Here is a 26,059-nt window from a genome sequence, read left to right as displayed (position 1 = left end):
TTTCTGACAGAGGGCTTTAGCAGCTCCCTGCCTTCTCTGTCCATTCCTCTGTTCAGCAGGAAAGTGTTTAGCCCATTTCAAATCACCTTTCACCAGACTAAAAGGTTTGTCAAACAATTCGGGCCGGCCCAGCTTTTCGCACATTTGTTGTACATATTTCAACCAAGGGATCTTTTCCCAATGATCTAGCAATAGACAGTCTTTTAGAATTTCATGGTTCACATCAAGCTCTGGGTTTAGCCAAACTGCTAACCATTTTAATAGGGGGGCCATGGCAATTTTATCCTCCAAGTAGTCCACGCCGCATTCCTGATGAACTGTGAAGCTTGCAGTGGATCTTGGGAGGGAAAGAAGCGTTTTTAAGAAATTATCTTCTGTAACCTGAAGCGATGTAACTGGCCTAAAGCCCCACAAATCGGCCCCATACATGGCGATGGCAGTACATTTGGCAGCATATACTTTTAGTACTGCCTCAATGGGCTTAACCCCTAGTTTACGGGAGAAGCTCAACACCGCAGAAATCGAGCGTGCCAGGGCTGTTTTTTTCTCCACCATTTGAGGGTGCCACGTGGAACCTTCATCAAAAACAACCCCCAGGTAGGGAAATCTGGGGACTCGTGACAGCTTATGTCCATTACAATATAATGACATCACATTTATTTTGGTCTTCGCTTTATGGCCCACTACCATGACATGAGATTTACCAAAGTTAACACTTAAATCAAGATTATTCATAAAAACATAAAAAGAGTTCAACAGGAATTGAAGTCCTACTGCAGTTCTGGCTAGGAGGGCAGCGTCATCCGCATACAGTAAGGCTGGCAGTAAATATTTCCCTGCCCTCGGGATGTCCTTGCACGCTGCACCCAAAACTCTACCTAGGTCATTGATATATAGTGTAAAGAGCAGGGGAGCAAGAATGCAACCCTGCCTCACACCATTGATAATGCTGATTTTTTCCGTGCAGTTCCCCTTTCTGTAGTAACGGACCGTTGCAGTGAGGTCCCTATGGAGGTCTGCTAGGAAGTGCACTATGTTAGGATCTATTCCGATGTTAAGGAGCTGGCCCCACAATTTGGATCTGTTTACTCGGTCAAATGCCGAGGACAGATCCATAAAGGCAATGAACAAAGACCCTTGCTTAGCGAAGGTGTACTTCCCGATAAGCAATTGTAGGTTTATTATTATTATATTTCTTATATAGCGCCAGAATCGACCCCCGAAGGGGTAGGCTTTGGTCAATAGTACTGCGCCCCTTTCTAAAACCGTACTGTAGAGGAGAAAGTGTATCAGTCTCCTCTAACCAATTGGTCAATTTACCTAGAACCACTTTCTTTAAAACCTTAACTGCAGAATCAATGAGGGATATAGGTCGGTAATTGCCAGGGTCCCCCGGTCCCCTTTTTTATAAATGGGTACAATAACCGACTGTGTCCATGACTCAGGAATGCCTGTCTTAGAAACTCTGTTAAAAACATTGGCTAAAACTTTGGACCAAAATAAAATGTTGACTTTAAAAAGATCAGAGGGAACGCCATCTGGTCCAGGAGCTTTATTACTGGTCATCATACCAATGGCCACGGCCACCTCCTCCTCATTCACGATTAAGGTATAAGGCAATTGGGGGAAGGCAGTCATGCCTTCTGCCACCAAAGTCTCTTGTTCGTAAACGGACCTAAAGTGCGAGTGCCATTTGTCTTCTTGGATTCCACAGTCCAATTCATTATTACTGGAATCAGAGAAATAGGGTTGATTGACCACAGCCCAGAACTTGGCGCTGCTTTTTAAAACATCAATTGAGGTCAGGTCGGCCCAGGCATCCTCTCTAATTTCACGCCGTCTTCTTTCGATTGCAGTCTTGTATTCTTTCCTGAGAGTGGCCACGAGCCGTCTATCTACTGGGTTAGACTTAAGTGCTACCTTAAGTTTATGGCTAGCCGCTGAGCAGTTCTTGTCAAACCAGCCTTCCTTCCCATGTGTTCTGCCTTTACCCTGACGCGTCAGGTTGGAGAGAATGTCGAGGCAAACCTTTTTATACGCCTCCATTACTTCACTGTCCCCAGCCTGATCATCCATACATAGCTTTAGGTCCTCCCTACTACTAAGACAGAGGTTACAGAAAAACTCTTCTGGAATTAGCTTACACCATTTGATTCTGCGTGCTTGGTCTGTCAACCGCATATCATGTTTATCTACCAGGTTTGGGCAGCTTTCCTTAATAACAAATATGTTCTTAGCTTTTAATACAACAGGGTTGTGGTCGCTAAAGTGGGACCCTAGAACTGAATAGCTACTGATTTGGACTCCACAAATACTACTGAGGAATATGTAATCAATCACGGAACCACTGCCATGACCTATAAACGTGGGGATATCCTCCTCACACCCATTTGGCAGAATTAACCCATTTTCGGCCAACAAGGTTTCCAAAAAAATACCCTGCTCTGAGTGTTCAAAGTGGATATTTTCTTTGTCCGGGGGACCAAATAACACATTTGGGGGGCATTTATCCTGACAACCATGAACATTGAAATCTCCCATCAACAAGATGGCACAATCATACTCTGCAGACTCTTTAAAATCAACCAGGAAAGAGCTTAACAACATCAGGTTACTAACTGGCCTGTCCCTATCAAAAGAATTATAAAAGTTTATAACCAAAACATTATGGTAACTCCTATACGTAATTAAAACAGCAAGACAATAAGGACAGCCAGTAGCTATTTGCGTGTATGTACCTGGGATTTTAGCAGAGATCAGGGTTACCAGTCCCCCTCTGGCCCGCCCCCTCGTTGACCCGACAGCCGGTATAGAGAAGGTGGTGAACTCATCCACTGTCAGTAAATTTTGGGTGTCCCAGGTCTCCTGCATAGCTATTAAGTCCATAGAACCTATGAGGTCCCGCCAGATCGGATCATCCACTTTATTTTTGAGACCCGCGATGTTCCATGTTGCCATAGTAATATCCCGTCCACCCAGTACCTCATCCATTTTTTTGTGCAATGGGGCCCTGCCTTCAGCACCCTTGCCAAAAGTGGGGATTGGATTTAACCTCTGCCAATCCAAGATGCTATTTTCCTTTTGCAGAGGGGTGGGGGAGTTGTTAGGCCTCTGTCTAAGTGGTGAACCCTGTGTTTGTCAGTCGACCCAATCCAGGGTTGATAGACCATCATAGCGGTTAGCAATTGGAAAGTTGAAATGATTATCATATCCGTTTGCAGTCTGGTGGCAATAATATGGGTAACTATTTTGAGGCCCTGCAACAAACCCCCCTTGAAGCGGTCTTCCTCTTCTTCTCCTGACCGGATTCCATTCCTCATCGCCACCCTCGTCCCAGCCCTGAGGATGCGCCTCCCATGGGGGGTTAAACGTCTGACTGGCTTTTTGCTCATGTGGGCCCCTTAGCCAACTCCATCTTTTATCTGCTTGGTTCCCGGGTAGGTAGAAATAAGAGAGGGGCCTAGCAGTAACAGTACTTGCTTGATATCTAGAGGATCCTCTACATATATATTCTACCACCTGTGTGTTCTCGAAAGTGACCACAACGCAGTCCCCTTGTAAGTTTTTTCTATTCCCTCCCACCCATGGGGTTCTCTCCACCATTAGAATGTTACTTGGAATATTCGGCGGTAGGGGATGGTTTTTGGAGAGCCAGTGGCACACTTTATTTTTCAGGGCATGGTAGGATTCTACTTCAGATGGTGAAATTTCAGTGACTCCAGTAAGAATCACTACATAGGGGCAGGCATCTGGGGGAAGATGGATGTTTCTACGGGCCGCTACCTTAACTCTTGGAGCCGGGTCTGGGTTTGGGGTCGGCGGAGTGGGATCATTAGATTTAACTTGGGGAGTGGTCTTAGATTTAGTTGAATTCTCTGATTGTTTTAGATCAGGGGTCTTTGCTTTAGTGCCTCCCAGGTTTGGAATATTACTAGGGTTCTTGGGAACATTGTTTTTAGCCACAGTGACGCTTTTGCCAGCCAAAGATGACTTATTAGCTGTATTCGCGACGTGGGATGGCTTAGTGTTCAAGGTAAAGCTTGGGGCACTTATATCCTTATGAATGTTTTTCAAAATGGTTTCTAAGCAACGTAATCTAACCTCTATGGGTTCGAGTAGGGCTTTTAACATATTAAAAATATTATTATCAGCCGTGCTTGACCCACTCCTATCCTGGCTATGTTTGGCTATATTAGTGACTTCACCACTAAGTTCAATGATTTCCTCCAGACTATTGTCAATAAGGGTGTCGTCTGGAAGACTTCGAGGCAAGCCAATTTTTGTCGGGTGCACCCCCCCTATATCATTTGCACAGACTGCCAAGTTATTATTCACAATTGCCGGGTCTAAGATGGTATTGTCTCGGTTGTGGGCAGTTTGTGCTTTCTTCCCTTTAAGGGTGGTGGGTTTATTGGCCTTTTGTTTAGGGATTGCCCCTTCTTTCAAACCCCTTTGATTTGTGGCACTTGCCAAGGGTGGATTGTCTAGCTAATTTCTGTCTACGCCACTCTCTGTCAGAAGATTAAGATTAGGGGTAGCTTCCAAATCCTGTTGTGAGCTTAAGACATCAAAATCCCCAGTATCCCCAGTGTTGTGTACCATGGCGAGAGTGTTGGGGCGGGACTCGGTGTTGGGCGTACATGCCTGGGCAATGAGGCCTAGGGAAGATCTCTTGGCCATAGCTAGATCTTGGGACACCCTCCTGTCCATTAATACTATCCCCTCATCAATTAATGCATTGGTGCGAACAATAAAGTCGTCCAGAGTCCCGGTTAACTTTTTCGCTCCTGCAACAGCCATGCTTCTGGTCTCCCGACAATTCATGACAATCCCCAGTGCTAATCTCAAATGACCGTTTGAAATGTTAACAGTGTGATGACAAGCCCATGTACTTAGGGCTTAGCAATGATTGGCAACTAACAACCCTGTAGCATGTAATGAGATATTAGCAGACTTACAGTTTCTGTGTCCAATAGTTACTTGGGCTGAAGGAAATCGGGCAGGGGTAGTGGCCCAGGCCAGGCTCCTCAGGCCTCTGAGGGCCACAGAGGGCCCGCCCTTTGCCCGGGCTTGGTCCCGCTACGCGGAGGGGGCGTTGTTGTTTTAAGCGCCTCCGGGCGCCTACTTGCGCGTCACTGCTGCGCGCCCCCGCAAAGGCTCCTGGGGGTTGGAGTCCCCCCGCTCTGCGTCGGCGTTGGTGATGAGAGGCGGCGACAGGGGGGACTCGGCTCCTCCTCCTGCAGCCGTGGCTGTCCTGCTAGCAGACTCGTTCTCTGCTTTCCAAAAGGTAGCGTTTCCTCCTTTAGTTAGGTGCAGTTTAAGAAAGGGCTCCCAAGGCGCTCTGGCCGCGCTGCTGTTTTAAGCGCCTCCGGGCGCCTACTTGCGCGTCACTGCTGCGCGCCCCCGCAAAGGCTCCTGGGGGTTGGAGTCCCCCCGCTCTGCGTCCGCGTTGGTGATGAGAGGCGGCGGCAGGGGGGACTCGGCTCCTGCAGCCGTGGCTGTCCCGCTAGCAGACTCGTTCTCTGCTTTCCAAAAGGTAGCGTTTCCTCCTTTAGTTAGGTGCAGTTTAAGAAAGGGCTCAACACAGTGTGCACCTCTTGCTTCCACATCCTGTGTATGCTACGAAAGAATTTCAAATGTTTTCCTCAGAACATCAGATGTACCGTTGTCACCCAAGCACTCACCACCAGCTGGCTGGACTACAGCAACACTATCTACACTGGAATCACCAAACAACTCCTAAACAGGGTCCCGACCACTGCAGCAAAACTCATACTCAGCCTCTCCATTGCACCCACATCACACCACACACTACACTAAACGAAGATTCTCTGGCTCTCCATTCATAAACGAGGCTAATTTAAACTTCTCACACACGCATACAAGCCCATACGCAACGTGGGACCAGAATACCTGAACAGCTGCACACACTTTCACCAACCCACCAGACACTCTCACGCACTTCCCGCATCTGCAAAAGCAAAACCAGAGGTCGCTCATTCTCCTACATTGCATCCAAGACATGGTACAACCTACCTCAACACATCAGAGCGTTTTCCTCACTTCTTGAATAACGCAAGAAGCTGAATTAAGGCTCTTCGTTTAAGCACCTTGGGGACCACACACCTACACACATGCCTAAGCACCTAGACACCCTCCTGGGTGATTAGTGTGCTATACAAATCAACATAAGTGCACCACCTGGTCAAACAGCTATGACAGTGTAATGAGCATCCAAAGAGCTGCTACTGCCACAGGAAAGAAATGCTTGAAAAAAGGCCACTTTACACATATGAATACACATACTGGTGGAAATGAGCTAAGCCTCTCCGGAAATGCAAAGTAGTAAGCAATGAAATGCAAGGTCTCCAACACTGGAGACTTAAATGATCCGATGCCCAGAAAAAAAAAAAAAAAAAGCGGTGCTTAGAAATGGGCCAGCAGCAAACAAAACATAACCCGGTACTAAAAAGCTGTTAGGATTGCAGATACTTCGGGAAAGATTAAAATAGCCAGACAACCACAATGCAAATTAGAAAGTAACCAGATGTAGGAAACAGTGCAGCAAACAGGGAACATTTGGAAGCGCTTGTCTACCAATGGCACAGGGGAAAAAATTGCACTCAACGTAAATAAAATGTTCTCACTTTTCGATAACCACATCAGTAAAAAAAAACTAAAAAAAACATGAAGACATTTTCTAGTCATCTAATAAACCATCTACTCTAAATAGTTGCAGAACTTTTTGGAGATTTGATTCACCGTTATCAATGCATGCAGCATCTAAATGTTTATATTTGAGTTAACTGACCTATCGTTGATCTGTTTTTTCCGACCAGCCAGCAGTGGTAGCTGAACAACGACAGTATACTAATGAAGAACATAGCCGCCACAAAGAAAAGGAAAAGAACGTGGAATTTTGCATGTGTGTCTTCCAGATCATTCTGACAAGAAAAAGAAATTACAGAAATGTTATAAAGAATGTACAAGTCCATACATAAGAGTCTGTAATTAAAACTAGAAAAATAAATAACTGATAAGCAATCAATTTTCACATTTCAGTTTTTCAGTTCCATTTTAGGTGTGCAGGGATTCCCGAAGGGCAACGGGACAGATTGATTATGAAGGCTACTAGAAGCCAGTAAGCGTGGTAGAAAATATTTTATTTTTAATGTGCATGGCGTCCTATTAGAGGACTAGCAAGCACCGAAACAAAACTCAGAGGGCGTCACATTTGAGAAACGGTTTACTACTCAAGTGCTAAAGATGCCTCCTGCTACTATTAGCCACATTTCGGCTTTCAATGTGCTATAATTTAAGGTCTATGGCTTTTGTACATTGCATAACATTATATTTCAGCTTAAAGCCTATTTTTAGTAAAGACCTAAAAACGTTTACCCTTATGTTACACATGCAACTGATGGCTGCCGTGCTCTTCAGTGTTACCTTAAAATCGGGCACGTAGGAGCAATGAAAAGTGTGCTTGGTTTTCTCAAGAGAACTCTGCACATGTCTCTAAGTGACCTACATTTTACAGCTCACTTACAAAGTATGTGGGAGAAAAGGTGAGGGGTTAAACATTCGAACTGTTTGTTACCTTCGGGCAATTCTCAGCAGATTTCCTTCGGCAAAGCTTTTCACAAACAAAGACAATAAGTTAGACACATTGTACCTCAAGAAAACAATTATGGATGGATGGATGGATGGATGGATGGAATGATGAGCTGGTGCGGGCACGTGCAGGCTTGATGTAGAAAAAGTATGTTCAGTAAAGCATGTGTAGACATTTCCCCCCACAGGAGATTGACCATTATTCGGTTACAGGCTGCGGGGCTTTTTAGGTAAATAACTTGAGGGTTTTCTATAACATCTCATCAAATAAATGTGCACTACCAACATTTTCATAAGATTATGAAGTTAACATAGAAACCGTGAGAACCAAGACTTTTGAGTATTCCCACCCAGCACACGATTTGCGTTAATATATACTTTAACACGTCACAATTTTGGCAGTATAATTTCAGATTGTCTCAGGTGTGTATTGCAGTCCTTACCAGAGTCTGGAAATGTTGTGACTATTTATAAAAGACAGTTCATTATGAAATTAAATCAAACCAAGGAAGCTCTTTCTTAAAGAAAAATACAGAAAATGTTAATTTATGTATTTAAGGAAAAATGAGCCCAGTCTTAACTCTTTTTTTTCTTTTATAATCAACTTTATTTTGTTTATAAATACAGCGAGCATCATCCATACATCACAGGTATTATTAAGGAGAAAAGGAGAAGATGTGACTGTTCAGATCCACAGTAACATTGACAGAGGCCCATGCAAGGGCCAACCCACTTGCAAAGATAGGCCATGGTAAGCCCACCATTTCCCCCACACTTTCTCATGCTTTTGAGGACATCCACATGCCTCATATACGAGTTTTTCTTGCTGTGCACACCAGTCGACTCCAGTGCACCAGGTTGATAAGGAGTGAGGAGCACGCTGCTTCCACAGATGTGCTATGTCTCTCTTGGACACGCCTGTGAAGAGTCACTCAGTGCAGGGGTCTCCCAGCTCCTCTACCAGTCCCACAATGCCATCTTGGGGATTAACTCGATTGGGTACCCCATGACCTCCGCAATCTCCTATTCCACCCCGTCCGAGAAGGGTCTCAACCCGGAGCAGTCCCATGATATATAGAAGAGATATGCAGCTAGTAGTCTACAGCTCGTACATAGAGGATAGACTACAGGCAACATCTGCTGTGTGCGTGATGGGGATAGATAGGTCATGTGGAGGTACTTTACCTGTATCATAAGCGGATATTGCCAGTTCCCTAGGAACCACGCATGCCTCCCTCCAGTCAATTTTCTAGGTCTCCTACCCATCCAACCCACTTCTGTCGAAGGGAGTCCAGCCCATCTGGAGCATAAATAATAAAGGAGCGATAGATCTGGCTTATCGCTTCTTTTCCCAATCACCCCCAGTCTTAACACTTTTAAAGATTCTGTTAGACACCTGTATGAACTGGCAATTCTCTTGTTCCTGGAAGACAATAATAATCTAACATGATAGCAAAGATTTTTTTTTTTAACTTCCCCTGCCGGATTTAATCTCAGTTTTTATGCGTTAGAAGTTCTGCACTGTGAAAGACTGTGTGAAAACAATGGGAGTGTATCGGTTTCGAAATGTTTACGCCAGCACACGATCTTGACATATGCACAAATTTCTTTGCCAATGTCGTCTGGGTAACTTCTTAACCAAGGCATTTTAAAATACATTTTTGCACCTTAGAACAGAGAAACTATTAAGTATATCGGCCGCAGGGGAGCTACAGGGAGCATACCATATTTACGTTATACAGTGCTGTACATTAATACTGAAGTGGTGGTGGGTGTAAGTCTGGTGAAGTTATTCGCTTTCTTTCAAATCAATAAGTCACCATTGGGAACTGAAGCCACGTGTTCACGGTCACCTGAAGCAAAGCTCCTGCTTCATTACACCACTTTTTTTGTCTCAAGAACCCCAGATGGTGCAGGTGGAATTATGCTCCTTAGCAAAAGCAAAGGGTAGCCATTCTGCCAGCTCATATTTTTATTGGTAAAAGCACAGGGAGCTCAGGAAGTTAATTAAAAAAAAATAAAGGGTAGCTATCTGTAGAAAAGTTGCAAATAAATTGACTCTGTACCACTAGTTTTAAATGGTCGACTTAAGTCTCCTGTATAACACAATTTTTACAATGATCAACATTTATGCTCATGCAAGGATTTGGTTAGGCTTTCTGCATGTGAGCAGCATCTATTTCGATGAGTACAGTGTCGGAGGGCAGCTGTGCCAGCATTAGGATTCCTGTCACGCGGACTATGTTGGTGTTCAGCTGTCCGTTGCTTCTGTAGTATAGATCCACTCATTCTTTGGTTTCCCTGGCAAGAGTGGCTAGTCATAGTCTAGTAAAAAAACGACCCAAGGCATCTCTAACATCACAGGTGCGTAGAATATTTTTTAGTACATTCATTTTCTTTGTATGACAGTTTGAAGTCAATTCAAGGTTTTCCTTTTTGGGATAGTTTCCAATCACTTTAGAATTAATATAAGTCCTTCCCAAGCCATCACACGAGGCAAATTATGTTCTTTTACTTTCTTAGAAGGGCTTCCTGAAGAATAAGTATATAAAGCAGACTAAACTGGGTTCAGCATCTGTCACAACTTTGCTTGTTGCTCACTCACTGGACCCGTGAGGAATTTCTGGATTTCTACATGTTCGGCTTATTTTCTCCTGCTATTTGTCTATTTGATTGGCCTGAAGTAGTGAAACGATTTTTTTTCCTCTGGTCTCCAGGTTTTTTGCCCTGCTGCTAAAATTATTTTTAAGAGTAATTTTATATCCCGACTTTTTAAAACTGGTGCCTGGAATTGCTCCAGGAAGTAGAAGGCCTTTTCTTCTAAGTATGTAATGTGCCACCCAGTAGATCAGCTCTTGACACATTATGAAGGATTTCAAGGCTCTTCTAGAAATGTAACGTTGAGGGGTTTTGCGGCGATTCACAAGGACCACGAATACTAGTAATATGTGGTGATGTAAACAAAAACCTGGGAACCAGATTCAGATCTATTGGGGAACTAAAAGCGGATCTGGGGCTTCCATCCATAAGCCATACATTTCTCAGATCATCGAGATGAAAGTCTCAATAACGTGTATAACAGGGAATCTCTAATATTGGCCTCAAATATACATGACACAGGACCGTGTGCTAGCTATTGACCATTTATTTGGTACGAGCATAAGATTCTGTCCACTTCATAAACAGCACTGTAGTTTGAAAAAGTAAAAGTGAACAGAATCTTCACTGTTTTTCTTTTTAAAGGGAGCTTGGAAGACTTGGCATGTGAGTTGTGTGAACTTGACCCTGACGTGGGCACTAGTACTACAGCTTTATATCAAAAGCTTCTCCAATCAGCTGTTGCCTTGCTCTGCATGGCATGTAGTGATTGATGCCGAATTATAATATAGGACCAACAAAATCCAGTAAGTAAGATAGAATATGTCCTCATGAGATGGGCTGGAACATTACTGCACAATGACAGTGACAGCTATTGAAGACTATGTTGAAGATGAAATCTTGAGCCTGACAAGGTAGATTCTGATCTGGACTTTCACAATCAGGTATTTATTGTCAGACATTCTGTATAGAGACAATGCTTGTTTTTGTAAATTTGACACAAACTACCCATAATAAATACAAACATGGCATTCATTCAGAAAATCCGAATAAATCCGAATAAAGGTAGTCACAAAAAGTCAAGCTGACGAAGCCATTACAAATCATAAGCAGAGTCATACAAATGGGCCTGCTAGCTCTCGTCATTCTTCTGAGTAACAATATGTATGAAGCCAATCAAAAAGTGACTCTCTACATGCCTGTAATGGATGGTTTCCACATTCCCCTGTTGTCTGCTAATGAAACAATTATTAAAGCCACAACACGAATTGCATTGCCCCAGATGTAAAAACAATCTAGATGAAGGCATAACAATCCATTTGCAGAGCCTTTGATCAGACCCCACAAAACATGCTTCTTTCTGATGTACCAAGGTGTGTGTACGTGACTATTTTTTGATCTTGGGACTTATGCGTGGATAATATTACCAACCCTTTATCCGCAACTACATCTGAGTCTTTGATCTCCATTGTCCCTCTGTGGCCTTGTGCTCCCAACCCTTCTGTAGCGATGATAACCCTACCCTTCTGTGGTAAATGTTCAATCCCACTCTACCTTCTATTCAATTTTATTTCTTGCTTCTATGCAAAAATGTTAGGAAGGGTTTGAGTGGTCCTCCCACCTCCCCTAAAAGTGCTCAATATGAGGCCAGGGGATAGGATGTGATGGGGGTGGGAGAAGTCCCAGTCATGGCACTTCATGGCTTCACCTCGTTGCTTGAATGGAGAGAGGGGCTTAGCCACCAGTACAAAAACATTCCTTCCCTTATAGCCCCAATATTGAGCGTGAGTGAGTATAGTCGTCAGCGAAGTTGAGGAGCAGTATATACAGCTCCCATCTTCTCCCCTCACAAACAAACAAGCAAATCTTCAATGGAGAACTTGAAAGGTGGGCAAAACATGCTCCTCCAATGCCTATCCATATGTAGTATTTGATCTCCTCCCACTCTTGCAGCCACCCATTATTTCGAGTTTTCCATTTGGACACACTGTCATTTTGCGCATGTCGATGGAAGTGGCAGGGGGCCAATATGGATATTCTGCCACTTCCAAAAGTAACAGGTGAACTGAGCAAATTCACAAACAAAAATAAGGCCCTCGATTGAGGATAAAAGGGAGATTTAGTAGTTTGAGGCACTGTGAGCATTGATCAACTCTTAAATCTATTTCTGATGTTCTGCCTTTTTGCTCATTTAAGAGTGAAAGTTGGAGCCAGAGGGCAACTTGCAACATAGCAGCAAGAGAATTGAGAAATGCGAGATGGCCAGGCAACTGGAAATGACAGATAGGTCCCAGTGATTTTACATCTTGCTTCCTCATTTTGGCCTTCAGATTTGCAACTGAGGTGGGAGAGAATGAAGAGTTCGGATGACTATGAGTGGTGTGTGAGAGGTGCAAGAGCTGGATCAGAGTACGAGGGGCTCCCTAAAAATCACCCTTTATTCCACCCCCATGCTTACCACAGAAACATATTTCCAGATCAGCAGGCTGGTATGGTCGGGGCAAAGGGGGAGGAGTTGATAAGAAGTGTTCCAGCAACTCCTGATATTCAGCACCAGATTGCTCTCTCACCATCACACATTTCAAATTCCTAGTGTATACACACCACTTCCTGTGCCTGGTCAGTACACACCATTGTTAATTCCCAGCCAAGCACACTGTTCCCAGTTAGAACAATTAATTACCAGGTTGCCGCAATAACACACTAAGGAGCTTCTAATATACAAATGCCCTTTGCACACCTCAGTAGTGAACTAATATTAGAGGGTAGGACCAATGAAATAAATGTAGGTAAACAGTTATTTGAAACTGCAGAAAGTGTACTTGCAGAGTTATTTTTTTATATCTATGGGAGACCTCTAACTTACTATATGGTGAATCAGAGTCCATTTGGGGATGAGGTATTAGATGTGCCAGTTCCTAGTAAGTTCCTAATAAGAACCTAATAACCTGATAACAATTACCAGACAACTCCAAAGTTCCAAGAAAGTATGCTCATTCTCATCGTCTTTTGCCTTCTTCGACGTATAGAGCTGATATGAATGATGGAGGCTGAAAACCCAAGAGGAGATTCCCCCCCCCCCCCACTACCCCCCCCTTCTTCATACCAAGCCTAGTGTTTGTCAAAGAGATTGAGAGATTAAGAAGAAAGAGGAGGCGCTGAGAACAGAGTTTGTTGCTTCCAGCTCTTTTCCTTACCTTCCAACTCTACGATTTCATTCAGGAATGAGAGGGAAGGTGCCCTGGAGGGTGTACTGGGTTAAGAGGGGCTGTGGGCCCCATCTACGTCAGCAAGAAATATGATGGCATGAAGGAAATACAGCGAAATGACTGGGAGCAGTACCAGTGATTTCACTTTCTGCTCCCAGCGCTTGGATTTGTGGGTGGGGTGACGGGATGGAAGCGGAAGGTGGGAGCACCTTCAACCTCTCCTCACACCACACACTACAAATCTTGGACTTAGCATGTGCATGTGGCCATGGAGCAGCGTAGAGCAATGATCACTGCTTTCAGGTGCTGCACTCAAGTCTCCTCCCTTTTGCAGGGGACGGGAGAAAAGGTTGGATGGATGGCTGAGGAAGGACGCACTATCCCACTCATTTCTTCAGCCTTTCTTCTGACCTCTATGCATAACAGGGGAAACCCATTAGACCAAACGGTACCTGGGTAATAAAGACTCAAAAAAGAAAATGGTACCTTGGTTATACGGTATATGTTCTGAATTGAAATAATAAGGAATAAAGAAAAAGTATTCCCTATTTAGTGTTTATATCACTGTGACCACTTAGTCTATTTTTATCTTTTACAGTCTCTTGTCTCGTCATGACCCACAGACACGTCAAAGGTTATTACTAAATGATTTTAATTTTATCAAATAAGAAAGTTTATATATCTCTCGTTTCCAATTTCAAAACACGTTTGTATATACAAGTAATTTTTTACATATATACAATAGAATAGAAGCCCTTCGTTTCCAAGTTAGGATGTCTCAATGAAAAAATAATAAGACATTCCTATCGAGATCAAGCAGACTAATGTGAGGAAAACAAATAGGTGGAAATTATTTATACCCAATGTCTTAAAGGTCCCTCAACACATTATTTAAATGAATCCAAAATATTTATATATATCTGCTGTCTCTTTATAGTCGACGCGTTTCAGCCAATCAATTCTGGCCTCTTCAGGACTAGGGCTATTCACAATCCATCGGGTTATAGAGTCGGAAATGCTTCTCAAATTCTCTCACGGGCTCATTTTTATAACGCTGTGCTCGCTGTCAATCCAATTAATGGAACTATTGCGTGGCCGGTGATTAGGTGATATGTATTTCCCGTCTACAGCATTTAGCTAGCGCTTCAAGTGCTTCTTTGTTATTTCATTTTACTTGATCGCGTGTGCTGACAAAAGTCGGCCCAGCTCGTTGCTCTCTTCCCGGGGTGTTTTGCAATGTATCTCTTCTTTTCCAAATTGGTCGTCGCGAGCGACCAATTTGGAAAAGAAGAGATACATTGCAAAACACCCCGGGAAGAGAGCAACGAGCTGGGCCGACTTTTGTCAGCACACGCGATCAAGTAAAATGAAATAACAAAGAAGCGCTTGAAGCGCTAGCTAAATGCTGTAGACGGGAAATACATATCACCTAATCACCGGCCACGCAATAGTTCCATTAATTGGATTGACAGCGAGCACAGCGTTATAAAAATGAGCCCGTGAGAGAATTTGAGAAGCATTTCCGACTCTATAACCCGATGGATTGTGAATAGCCCTAGTCCTGAAGAGGCCAGAATTGATTGGCTGAAACGCGTCGACTATAAAGAGACAGCAGATATATATAAATATTTTGGATTAATTTAAATAATGTGTTGAGGGACCTTTAAGACATTGGGTATAAATAATTTCCACCTATTTGTTTTCCTCACATTAGTCTGCTTGATCTCGATAGGAATGTCTTATTATTTTTTCATTGAGACATCCTAACTTGGAAACGAAGGGCTTCTATTCTATTGTATATATGTAAAAAATTACTTGTATATACAAACGTGTTTTGAAATTGGAAACGAGAGATATATAAACTTTCTTATTTGATAAAATAAAAATCATTTAGTAATAACCTTTGACGTGTCTGTGGGTCATGACGAGACAAGAGACTGTAAAAGATAAAAATAGACTAAGTGTGGTCACAGTGATATAAACACTAAATAGGGAATACTTTTTCTTTATTCCTTATTATTTCAATTCAGAACATATACCGTATAAGAAATGCGTTACTTACCTGTAACTGCAGTTATCCAGTATTAGTGTCTTTCATAGATTCACATGCCTGAATCATTCCCCGTCGTCGAGACGGGAGCCTCCGGTACATAAAAAAGTAATGTCCTAAGACATACATAAAGAGAATAGGTCTAAGGGTCTAACCTTAGTAACCTATCTAGGTCCTTATGCAGGAAGGACCAAATAGAGTAGGCTCCAGGGTCCCACCTTGGTAGCCTATCTGCGTCCTTTTGTAAAAAAAAGGACCAAAACAAAAGGAACAACCAATCAGCTACTACCTCCCTCTAGAACCTTCCTGTGAGGAGCCTCAGTCTCTCAGATTTTCGTACGCACCAAGTTGGATAGGTGTAAACCTGTAGAGAGAGGTGAGTCCTTCCAGGGGAGGCGGGAGGGTGCATGTGAATCTATGAAAGACACTAATACTGGATAACTGCAGTTACAGGTAAGTAACGCATTTCTTATCCAGTATTTGGGTGTCTTTCATAGATTCACATGCCTGAATCAGAGTAGCAAGCAATACAATATGCACATTCTGTGAAGATACAGACAGTATATTACTGCAAGAAATGAACATTTGTGACTGTAGGAAAAAAACAACAGCATACAATGTCATGCAGAATCTAGTAACAAAGAAATGTGCATACCAGTCAAGGATGGTGGGAAGTAGGAGGGCTCACCTCACTGGAATAGATGGCGAAGCACTGCTCTGCCCACTGCTGCGTCTTTCGTCAGCTCAGCGTCCAAGCAGTAGTGCCTGGTGAAGGTATGCGGGGACTTCCAGGTCGCCGCTCTACATATGTCTAGGAGTGGCACTCCAGCAAATAGTGCCGCAGACGTAGACATGGCTCTGGTGGAGTGGGCTTTGGCCCGTGAGTCCAGAGGTCTTCCTGCCTTCTCGTGGCAGAGAGTTATGGCTGAGGAGATCCATCGTGATATGCTCTGTTTAGTTAAGGGCATGCCTTTCCTAGGCCTGCTGAATGCGACAAAGAGTTGGGATGACTTCCTGAATTGTCTTGTTCTGTCAAGATAGAATTTTAGGCATCTTTGAAGGTCTAAAGAGTGCAGTGATCTCTCAGCCGGGGTAGATGGGTTCGGAAAGAATGATTTAAGAACCACCGGCTCATTAAGATGGAAGTCCGAAGGGACTTTGGGTATGAAACGTGGGTTGGTACGCAGGATGACTCTGTCCTCCTTGAATTGAAGGAATGGGTCCTGGACGGAAAGGGCCTGTAGCTCGCCTACTCTTCTGGCCGAGGTCAGAGCAAGTAGGAGGGCTGTCTTCCACGACAGGAATTTTATGTCAGACTTGTGGATAGGTTCGAAGGGATGTTTCATCAGCTGGTGAAGAACTATGTTGAGCTGCCACGTTGGAGGGACAGGTTTTGGTCTAGGGAAGGACCTAAAGAGGCCTTTCAGAAATTGCTTAATGAGTCTGTCCGCCCACAGAGAGGGGCCCCTAGAAGTTCTAGTGAACCTAGAAATCGCTGCCAAGTGGACCTTGATGGACGCATGGGCCAGGCCTGAGTGCGCCAGGTGTAGAAGGTATGGCAGGAGTTGTTGGGGAGTGACCCGGAAGGGGTGTAGACCCTCCTTTTCACACCAGATGCAGAAGCGTTTCCACTTGAGAGTATAGGTCTTTTTTGTGCTGTTAGCTCTGGCGTTGGACAGGACATCTTTGCACTCTTGTGGGATGTTTAGATGGCTGAACTCACGGTAGTCAGGAGCCAGGCTGACAATTTCAGAGGGCCCAGGTTCGGGTGGAGAACCTGCCCGTGAGACATCGTGAGCAGGGTTGGGTGACTGTGAAGACGAAGAGGTGGGTGGACGGATAGACGGTGGAGCTCCGTGTACCAGTGCTGCCTCGGCCAGGATGGGGCGATGAGGATTAGAGTGCAGGGCTCCGATTTCATTTTCCTGATTACTCTGGGTATCAGTGGGAATGGCGGAAAGGCGTAAGCAAACACGTTCTGCCAAGCTATTGAAAATGCATTCCCTAGAGTTCCTGGTTGGGGAAGCCTGCTTGCGAAGCTTGGGCATCTGGCGTTCTCCCTGGTGGCGAAGAGGTCTATCTGTGGTGTCCCCCACTTCGTGAAGATGTGGTTCAATGCACTCTCGTCTAACTCCCATTCGTGGGATAGGGACTGTTCTCTGCTGAGGGCGTCCGCCAGGACATTGTCCTTGCCTGGAACGTATTCGGCTTTGAGGGTGATGCCATGTTGTAGAAGCCAGTTCCAAACTCTCTGAGATTCTCGAGAGAGAGATAGCGAGCGCGTCCCACCCTGTTTGTTCAGGTAGTGCATAGTCGTGGTGTTGTCCGTCCTGACTAGCACTGGGGAGTTTCTGATGCGCGGGAGGAACGATTGGAGCGCCAGGAAGACCGCCCGTAGCTCTAGAATGTTGATGTGGAGCTTGGACTCCTGTGGCGACCATTTTCCGTTGGTCTGCAGTTCTTGTAGGACTGCACCCCAGCCCTCCAAGGATGCATCCGTGGTGATGATATGTGGTTGCGCCGGAAGCAGGAACGGTAGTCCTTGCGACAGGTGTTTGTCTGAAGTCCACCATTGTAGACTGTTGATTAGATGTTGAGTGACTCGTAAGCGGTCCTCGAAGGATCCCTTCGCTTGTGTCCATTGTTTTGACAGTTCTTCCTGAAGGGGGCGCATTTTTAGGCGGCAGTGAGGGATGAGAAGGATACATGACGACATCATGCCAAGGAGCGATTTGAAGAGGCGGACGGTCAGAGACTGTTTGGATGCCACTGACTTGGCCAAGGAGATGAGTTTCGACTTTCTCTCCTGTGATGGAAAGGCCTTCGTGCAATCCGTGTCCAGGGTAGCTCCTAGGAAGGTGATGACTCGAGCTGGTGTCAGGGATGACTTTTCCCTGTTGAGGGTCAGTCCAAGGCGGCGGAAAAGATGCAGACAGGCGCTGGAAGATGCAGCTGCGGCTGCTCTCGACGGAGCTTTTACCAGCCAGTCGTCCAGGTAAGGGAAGACCTGGTGTCCCTGCTGGCGGAGATAGGCTGCGACCGGAGAAAGGCATTTCGTAAAGATCCTTGGAGCAGATTTGAGGCCGAAGGGGAGTACGCGGAATTGGTAGTGTATCCCTGCGACTGCAAACCTTAGGAACTTTCTGTGACCCTTGAGGATAGGGATGTGGTAATAGGCGTCCTGTAGGTCGAGTGATGTCATGTAATCGCCTTTTTCCAGGAGTCCCAGGATCTCCTGTAGCGTGACCATTCGAAACGATTGCTTCTTGAGAAACACGTTGAGGGCTCTTAAGTCGAGAATTGGACGCCATTTCTTCCCCTTCTTGTGGATGAGGAAGAAGTGGGAATAGAAGCCCTCCCCCATCTGGGCGTGTGGAACTTTTTCTATCGCGCCTTTCTGGAGCATGGATGTTAGTTCTTGCCGAAGCAGCCGCAGGTGTCTGTGAGGACGCTTGACAGGTGGTGTCTGAGGAGGGTTTGAGAGGAATTCTAGAGAGTGGCCGAATTGAAGGAGTTGTAGAACCCACCGGTCTGTCGTTATTTGCCGCCAGTTTTGAAGGTAAAAGGAAAGCTTCCCTCCAAGTCGCAAGGGAAGCGATGGTGGAGGGGCTGGCCAATTGGAAAAGTCATTGTCGATTGCCTGCTGGTCTCTTCTGTCCTTTCCCTCTGTAGGACGATTTATTGAAGGAGGACTGACGTCCCGACTGGTTTTGGCGCTGTTGAAATTGCGTTTTACCCTGAGAGTAAGAGTAAGAGGACTTGTTTTGATAAGATCCTCTATAGGAGGATTGTCCCCTCCCCCTGTTGGCACGAAAGGACTGAGTGCGAGATTGCAGAGTGCCCAGGGCTCTGGCTGTGTCAGTGTCCTTTTTAATTGCAGTGAGGGCTTCGTCAATCTTCTCGCCGAATAGGTGATCGCCATCATAGGGCATATCTAAGATCTTGGTCTGGACCTCCTGTCTGAAAGAGGTGGCTTTAAGCCAGCCTTGGCGTCGCAGGACAGCGGCTCCCGCCAGCTGTCTGAATCCAGTCATGGCCACGTCAATGGCGCAGTCTATCAGTTCTGATGCCGATGTTTGGCCCTCAAGGAGGAGCGAGTGTGCCTCCGCTTTAGCATCTTCCGGCAGGTCGGCAATGTAGGGCGCGATGTCCGCCCAGAGTTGGCGGTTGTAACGCCCAAGAAGGGCGATGGAATTGGCAATTTTCACCGTTGTCGCAGAGGTAGTGGAAAAGCGTTTCCCAACTGCATCTAACTTCCTGCCTTCTTTATCTGGTGGTGTCGATAAAGGTGATGCAGGGTTACGCGAGTTCTTCTGCGCCGCCTGGGTGACCACAGAGTCCGCCTTGGGGTGACCCGTGAGGCATGCTGGAGCTGAAGACGTAGCTCTGTACTTTTTATCCAGTTTGGGTACGATTACCTGTAGGGAAGCTGGAGATTGCATGAGCTGCTTGCCCTGTTTGAGTAGATAATCAATGACCGGAATCGATCTAGTAGTTTTCTTAGTTGGTTCTTTAAAGTCATAGAGGAAACATTCAGTGTCCTGAGATTCCATTGACATATGGAACCTTTTGGCAGCCCTTTCCATGAGGTTATGGAAACCTCCAATATCAGCAGGTGGAGACTCAGAAGATTGTGGCTCCGGAGAGGCTGGAGAGTGAGTAACATAGTCCTGGTCCGCATCCACGTCCGTATCATCATCTCGGACTTCCCCTTCTTCATGTTCCCTGTCCTCTTCCTCGGACGAGATAGGATCTTGAGCAGGGTCCTGTGTCCTAGGAAGGATCAGTGGAGGGGGCCTAGGTCTTGTCCCTTGTGCAGGAACGGGCACAGATGGCTGCGGGGTTGGTGGGACAGTAGGGGTGGCTTTCTGCGGAAACCGCAGTTTGTAGTCTTGGACGAGAAAGCTCAAGTCTGCAACCAATGAGGCCGGCAAGCACACCATTGGGGTCACCTGGGTGTGGACTTGGGTAGGCACTACTGGAGGGGTCGATTCCTCAACCTCCTGCTCTTCGTCCGTACTCTGGCACTTGACAATTAGGTCGGAAGGACTAGTGGCTTGGGTAAACTCCTCCTCCTCCTCCGGCTCCTGGTCCTGTAAGAAGCAGGATGGTGTCAGCTGTTGGACCTTACTAGGTGAGGTCATCTCCGGAGTGATCTGCCTTTTGGTGATCCTAATGGAGACATGGGAAGTCTGAGCGTCCATTGCGTGTGACAAGAGCTCGGATTCTTTCCAGGTACCAGTAGCCGTCGGTATAGTCTTCGTCGACGGTGCATCCGTCGACGACCCTCTCGTCGACGGAGCTTTAAGCAGCGTTTCCTTCGTCGACTGCTTCGTCGTCGGCGCCGCCGTCGACGGAGCGCCCTTCGTCGACGGAGTGTCCCTCGTCGACGGCTTCGTCGACGGTGTGACTTTCGTCGACGGTGTCGTCGTCGACGTTTTCGTCGACGGTGCTGTCGTCGACGCCCTCGTCGACGGTGCCGTCGTCGATGTCCTCGTCGACGGTCTTGTCGTCGACGGTGCGGAGGATGAAATCGGTCGTCCTGCTGACGACGAGTAGGTTAGAGTCGTCGATGAGGAGGACGCCGACGATGCCATCGTCGTCGATACCGTCGTCGTCGATGTTGAGACGGTTTTAGGCGATGAGGTGGTCGCCGATTGCGCCGTCGTCACCGTAAGCAGTGGTTGCTTCCTAGGGACAGGAAGGTCCTTGCTAGATACGGCAGGCTTGCCCTCTGAAGCCTTTTTAGACCTCTTAGGAGGGGTCGCTGAGTGGCCAGGCGAGGAAGCCCTAGGCCTCTTCAGGGAAAGTTGTGAGGCGACCGACATGCTCCCACCCTCGGAAATGAGGTCGGTCGGTTTGTTTTTGAGCCTGTTCAGCCAGATAAGAAGTCTCCCTTCCCGGTCTTTCTGGGTTTTGACGGAGAACTTACGGCAAATCTTGCAGTCGATGGTCTTGTGGTGAGGGTAGAGGCAATACAGGCATTCCTCATGTTCGTCGTCCACGTGGAGCCTTAGTTTACCACAGGAGGCACAGGGACGGAAAAGTGCTCTTTTCTTGACGTCAGCCATAGTAGAAAGTCGAAAAAACTGTGAAGTTTGGAGAAAATACGATATTCCTGAGGAGAACTCAGGTGGAGACTCCCTAGCACAACGTGCGGTAGAAAATCTGAGAGACTGAGGCTCCTCACAGGAAGGTTCTAGAGGGAGGTAGTAGCTGATTGGTTGTTCCTTTTGTTTTGGTCCTTTTTTTTACAAAAGGACGCAGATAGGCTACCAAGGTGGGACCCTGGAGCCTACTCTATTTGGTCCTTCCTGCATAAGGACCTAGATAGGTTACTAAGGTTAGACCCTTAGACCTATTCTCTTTATGTATGTCTTAGGACATTACTTTTTTATGTACCGGAGGCTCCCGTCTCGACGACGGGGAATGATTCAGGCATGTGAATCTATGAAAGACACCCAAATACTGGATAACCAAGGTACCATTTTCTTTTTTGAGTTTTTGTTTCTTCTGACCTCAGCACAGATTCTTAACACCCTGAAGCGAGAGACTAAACAGAAACTATCAGGAGAACTTATTGTGACTTGCCCTCCCATTCACAAACCCAAGCATCAGACGTGGGTCAGATCTGGGGGAGGGCAAGGAGTATTGATCACTGCTCCCATTCATCCCCCCCTCCCCCCCCCCCCCACCCCCACCCAAACACTCTCACCCGGCAGCCTTCACCTGAGGACATGGAAGGGTGGTGCAGAACTCCCCTGCTAGACAAAGCCAAATTGCACAATAATCTTATTGCCATGATTTGACTAATGATTTGATGACGGAAAACAGAGCACAAATCTATTTCTAGGTCATTTACTAGGCTTGCATCTTCATCACAAACAAACATTTATACAAGGATTGGAGGAGGAGAGGAACCTTTATCTTGAAAATAATCAAGTAAAAGGGTTTATCCCTAGACAGTTTTCTTTTTTGTTTAAGTTAGTTGAATGGACATGTGTAACAAGAGGTCAGGCAGTTCATCAATGCCTTACTAGACAATACAGTGTTTGTACACATTCTCTAACGGCATCTCAGATACAAAAATGCCCTCTATTGTGTGCCGAGGGTCTGTGTTGGATAAGCTAGCCTCATGTTTGGCCGAAAGAGTTTTGAGAATCTGCATATTTATCTTGTGCAGCCTAGAAATATTGCCAATACTATTGTACAAGGCGTATAGGTAGGCATTTAAACTACTAAGGATAGTTTTAGGTGACTTCCCACCTTCTTGAGTGAATATTTCACCACACATGCCACCTGGTTTTATTCAATTGATCTGGTGTGCAAGGCTGATCGTTGTTTGGGTTCTTTTCACCAACAGCAATTTCCAACAGTTAAATATCCAAAATTCAGTTCGTACAAGCAATTTCCATGACTCCTCTTCGTGTTTTGTTGGAACAGCTTGAAGCACTATATGCCATGCCAATTTACTGAAGCATTTCTCACAATAGGGGATCCCATCCAGGACAGGAGGGTTGATCTGTGCAAGAAAATGATTCTAGGGTGTTTTTGAAATTATAGAGTTGTGATATTAGGCTCTTTCACGTTTTGAAGCCCAGGTCTTCAAAGGCAGTACCTTTCAGAAAAAAAAGGTATAACCAGTTGCTTGTTAATAGAAAAATCTAAATGCATATCTCCACTGACCTGCCCCCTACCTTCAAAGAACTGGAAAAAGAAAGGCCTGGATGCACTATCAAAATAAGTAGGGCTAAAGACAAACTGGAGGGCAGCAGAACATCGCAACTTGCTGAAAGCTTTACTGCTATAGTATTTGCTGTCAGACTTAGAAACAAACATGTATTGATTGAATAATGGGGAAAAAATAGGGCTGTTAAATCAGAACACAAAAGGTAGCACAAAGGAAGGGGGCGATAATACTCTAGTTTCAGAATTTTTAACTAGCTATACTACAGAGGTAAACTACAAAAATAATGTTTTCAAAAAGCACAAAAAGCCAGTATGTTGTAAAAGATGAAGTTGTACATGATTGTTAATATGAATTTACATGATACATGTAATGTAAGACGTATATGATTTAAACAAAACCCTGGTAAAATACACTCTATTATATTTAACTTTGCACATTGGATAGCTCCGTCAAAAGCATTACATCTCCTACAAGGCTTCTTTTGTTAGGTTGAGCTGCATATATGAACAGCGGTATATGTTTAGTACTAATAAATAGTATAATAAGACAATTAAATAAAACCTTACTGTCCAAAAAGCGATGAAGTATTGAAGCACCGTTGCAGCAATAAATAGGCAGTACAGCAGGGAGTAGAGCAGAAACAGTAGGAAGAATTTATAGTTGGAAAATCCCACACAATTATTCACCCTAGAAAAAACACAACAGCAGATTTTATGGGTTTGCAAGAGTGTCAACACAACATCAGAGAACAGATTCCCTACTTATCCCCTACACTAAACAACATCTTTCTTCACTTGGATTTTGAATTAAAAGTTTGGTAAGCAACTACTAAAAGAATTAGTGCAGTTTTAGTATAAAGTAAACAATTCCACACAAGATTTGTCAAGCAGTCTGCAGGGCTAATATTTGATCAAATAATTGATTTCAGACTCAATATGGGTGGCAAGATTAACCTCGCATGTCAAAAACAGCAACTGTTCTTAACTTTTGACATAACAGATATCCCTTCCTCGGCTAATGGATGCTCACTCAGGACAGACAGAAGAGTGATCTGTCACTTGCAGGCAGGCATCTGAGCTAGCTTTCTCCAAGCTGACTTGTCCCGCACACAGTGCTCGACTTACCACAGACAGCAGCCATTTCAATTGGGTCACTTAATGTGTATCTTTCAAGGTTATGTGCATACATTGCCAGTTTATTTAATATGTCTTCCTGTATCTATCATTTCATGTGTACATCCATACACGCATGCATGCATTCAATCATCTGTCGATACACATTCCCATCCCTTCCTATGGAGCACAAGGGGAGACTGAGTGCGGGAGCGCCTTGAGGACAGGCAATCGAAAGGGAAGTAATTACAGAAAGAATGAGCACCAACAGGGGAAACTCAGAGTGAGAGAGATAAATAAGGGACCCCCAGCACCCTCGCCTAATTAGCTAGCAGCTTAACTTTCACCTCAAATTTCTGTATGATCTCACCGGCATACAATATCTCGGTTGCAAATGCTGCTGTCAAAGAGTTAGGCCTGCTCTTGTTCGTCTCTACCATTCCAATCACACACCTTTACGCTCCACCTTATGAACTACTGCTTCAGTGGTGCTAGTTTCTTTGTTATATCGGTGCCCAAGGCTCTGATGGAATGCTGTAAGGTACCTTCCCCTTCATCCGATGGCATCATCTGTACCTGCTCATGAGTGCAGAGTGCTCCAATAGGCATGACAATTTCCCTTCTAGAGTTGTAATAAAACCAAAGGGGTGGGCTCCTAACTTAGAGAGCGACCTCTGCAGTGAGAAACGTACATTTTACATAATTTTATATATCCGGTCAGATGGTAATATGCGTCCTTTTGAAACACGTGCATAACGCAAATTCCAGGACAGTCATTTCAAAATGTTGCCACTTCCTTCCTACAAAACATTTCCATTTTGTGTGATGGTTCTGCGAGTGTTGGACGGGAGCCATTTGAAGATTCTCTTGACCATCTTGAGTGTGTGGAAGCAGGCGATGGAGGCTGCATTCACTTGGCCGGTCATGGGGAGTTCATTGCTGATTACCATTCTGAGGACCTTCGCGTTGGTTGACAGAAGGGGTATGAGTCAGAGGTCACCAGACCACCAGGTGGAGTCCCAGAGCCAGTGTGAGGTGTCTTTGCTGAAGATTATGAGCTAGGTGTCGTCAGTATAGAATAGGATATTGATTCTGTGAGCTCAGATGATGCTGGAAAGTGGGGTCAGATAGGCGCTGACCAAAGTGTGGCTGAGTGAGGATCATTGTGGAACTCCATAGATGAGGTTGATGGCGTCCGAGGTGAAAGGGCCCAAGCTAACTGACTATGTGCAGCCTGTCAGGAAGGAGCAAATTCAGTGAAGTGTGGGACCTTGGATGCCAACTTCATGCACTAGTATTGTTGGATGGGGCCGGAAGACAGTGTTGAAGACCATTGAGCGCGAGTCCGGACTAAGTGTTGTCAAGGAAGTGGTTGTCAGTGAGTAGGATGACTAGGTGTTTATCATCTTTTCCATGACTTATCCAGGATAGGATAGCTGGGAGATAGGCCAGTAGTTGGCTAGTGTCTTTGGGTCTGCTGAGTTTCTTGGGGGGACATGGAACGTGAAGGGCAGGGGCATGGAAGTACTGTTTCAAGTTTCCAGGCATCCAGGTAGGTGACTGCGATGATTGAGTGGTTTGTTAGGGTCCAGTACTCTGATGGATTCAGGGGGGAGGGCAGGGGTCTGACGGTGCCCCAGAGCATATGGCCTGGATGGCTGTTGCGATTTCATCAGTAGATTTGCATTACTTCTAGCAACCCTGCCTGATACACTGTAACGACAGGATAATTTGGCCTATTTGGATTATTGATGACTAGTAGTCCACTGCCATCTCAGTATATTGCTAT

The 26,059-nt window shown here is 45.3% G+C and overlaps 1 protein-coding gene across 1 annotated transcript in view; it reads right to left on the bottom strand.

Moving 5' to 3' along the window:
* The window catches only part of ZDHHC20 (zDHHC palmitoyltransferase 20), a 261,337-nt gene that overhangs the window by 63,401 nt on the left and 171,877 nt on the right, over positions 1-26,059 (bottom strand). Inside the window, exons 7-8 of the mRNA XM_086935201.1 lie at positions 23,725-23,845; positions 6,812-6,944 (exon numbers count right to left, since the gene is read on the bottom strand). Coding sequence (XP_086791327.1) covers positions 6,812-6,944; positions 23,725-23,845 — 254 coding nt within the window. The remainder of the gene's footprint in view (positions 1-6,811; positions 6,945-23,724; positions 23,846-26,059) is intronic.

This window comes from Lissotriton vulgaris, chromosome 8 (genome assembly GCF_964263255.1).
Source record: "Lissotriton vulgaris chromosome 8, aLisVul1.2, whole genome shotgun sequence".
NCBI lineage: Eukaryota > Metazoa > Chordata > Amphibia > Caudata > Salamandridae > Lissotriton > Lissotriton vulgaris.
This window is presented reverse-complemented; position numbering and strand designations above follow the sequence as displayed.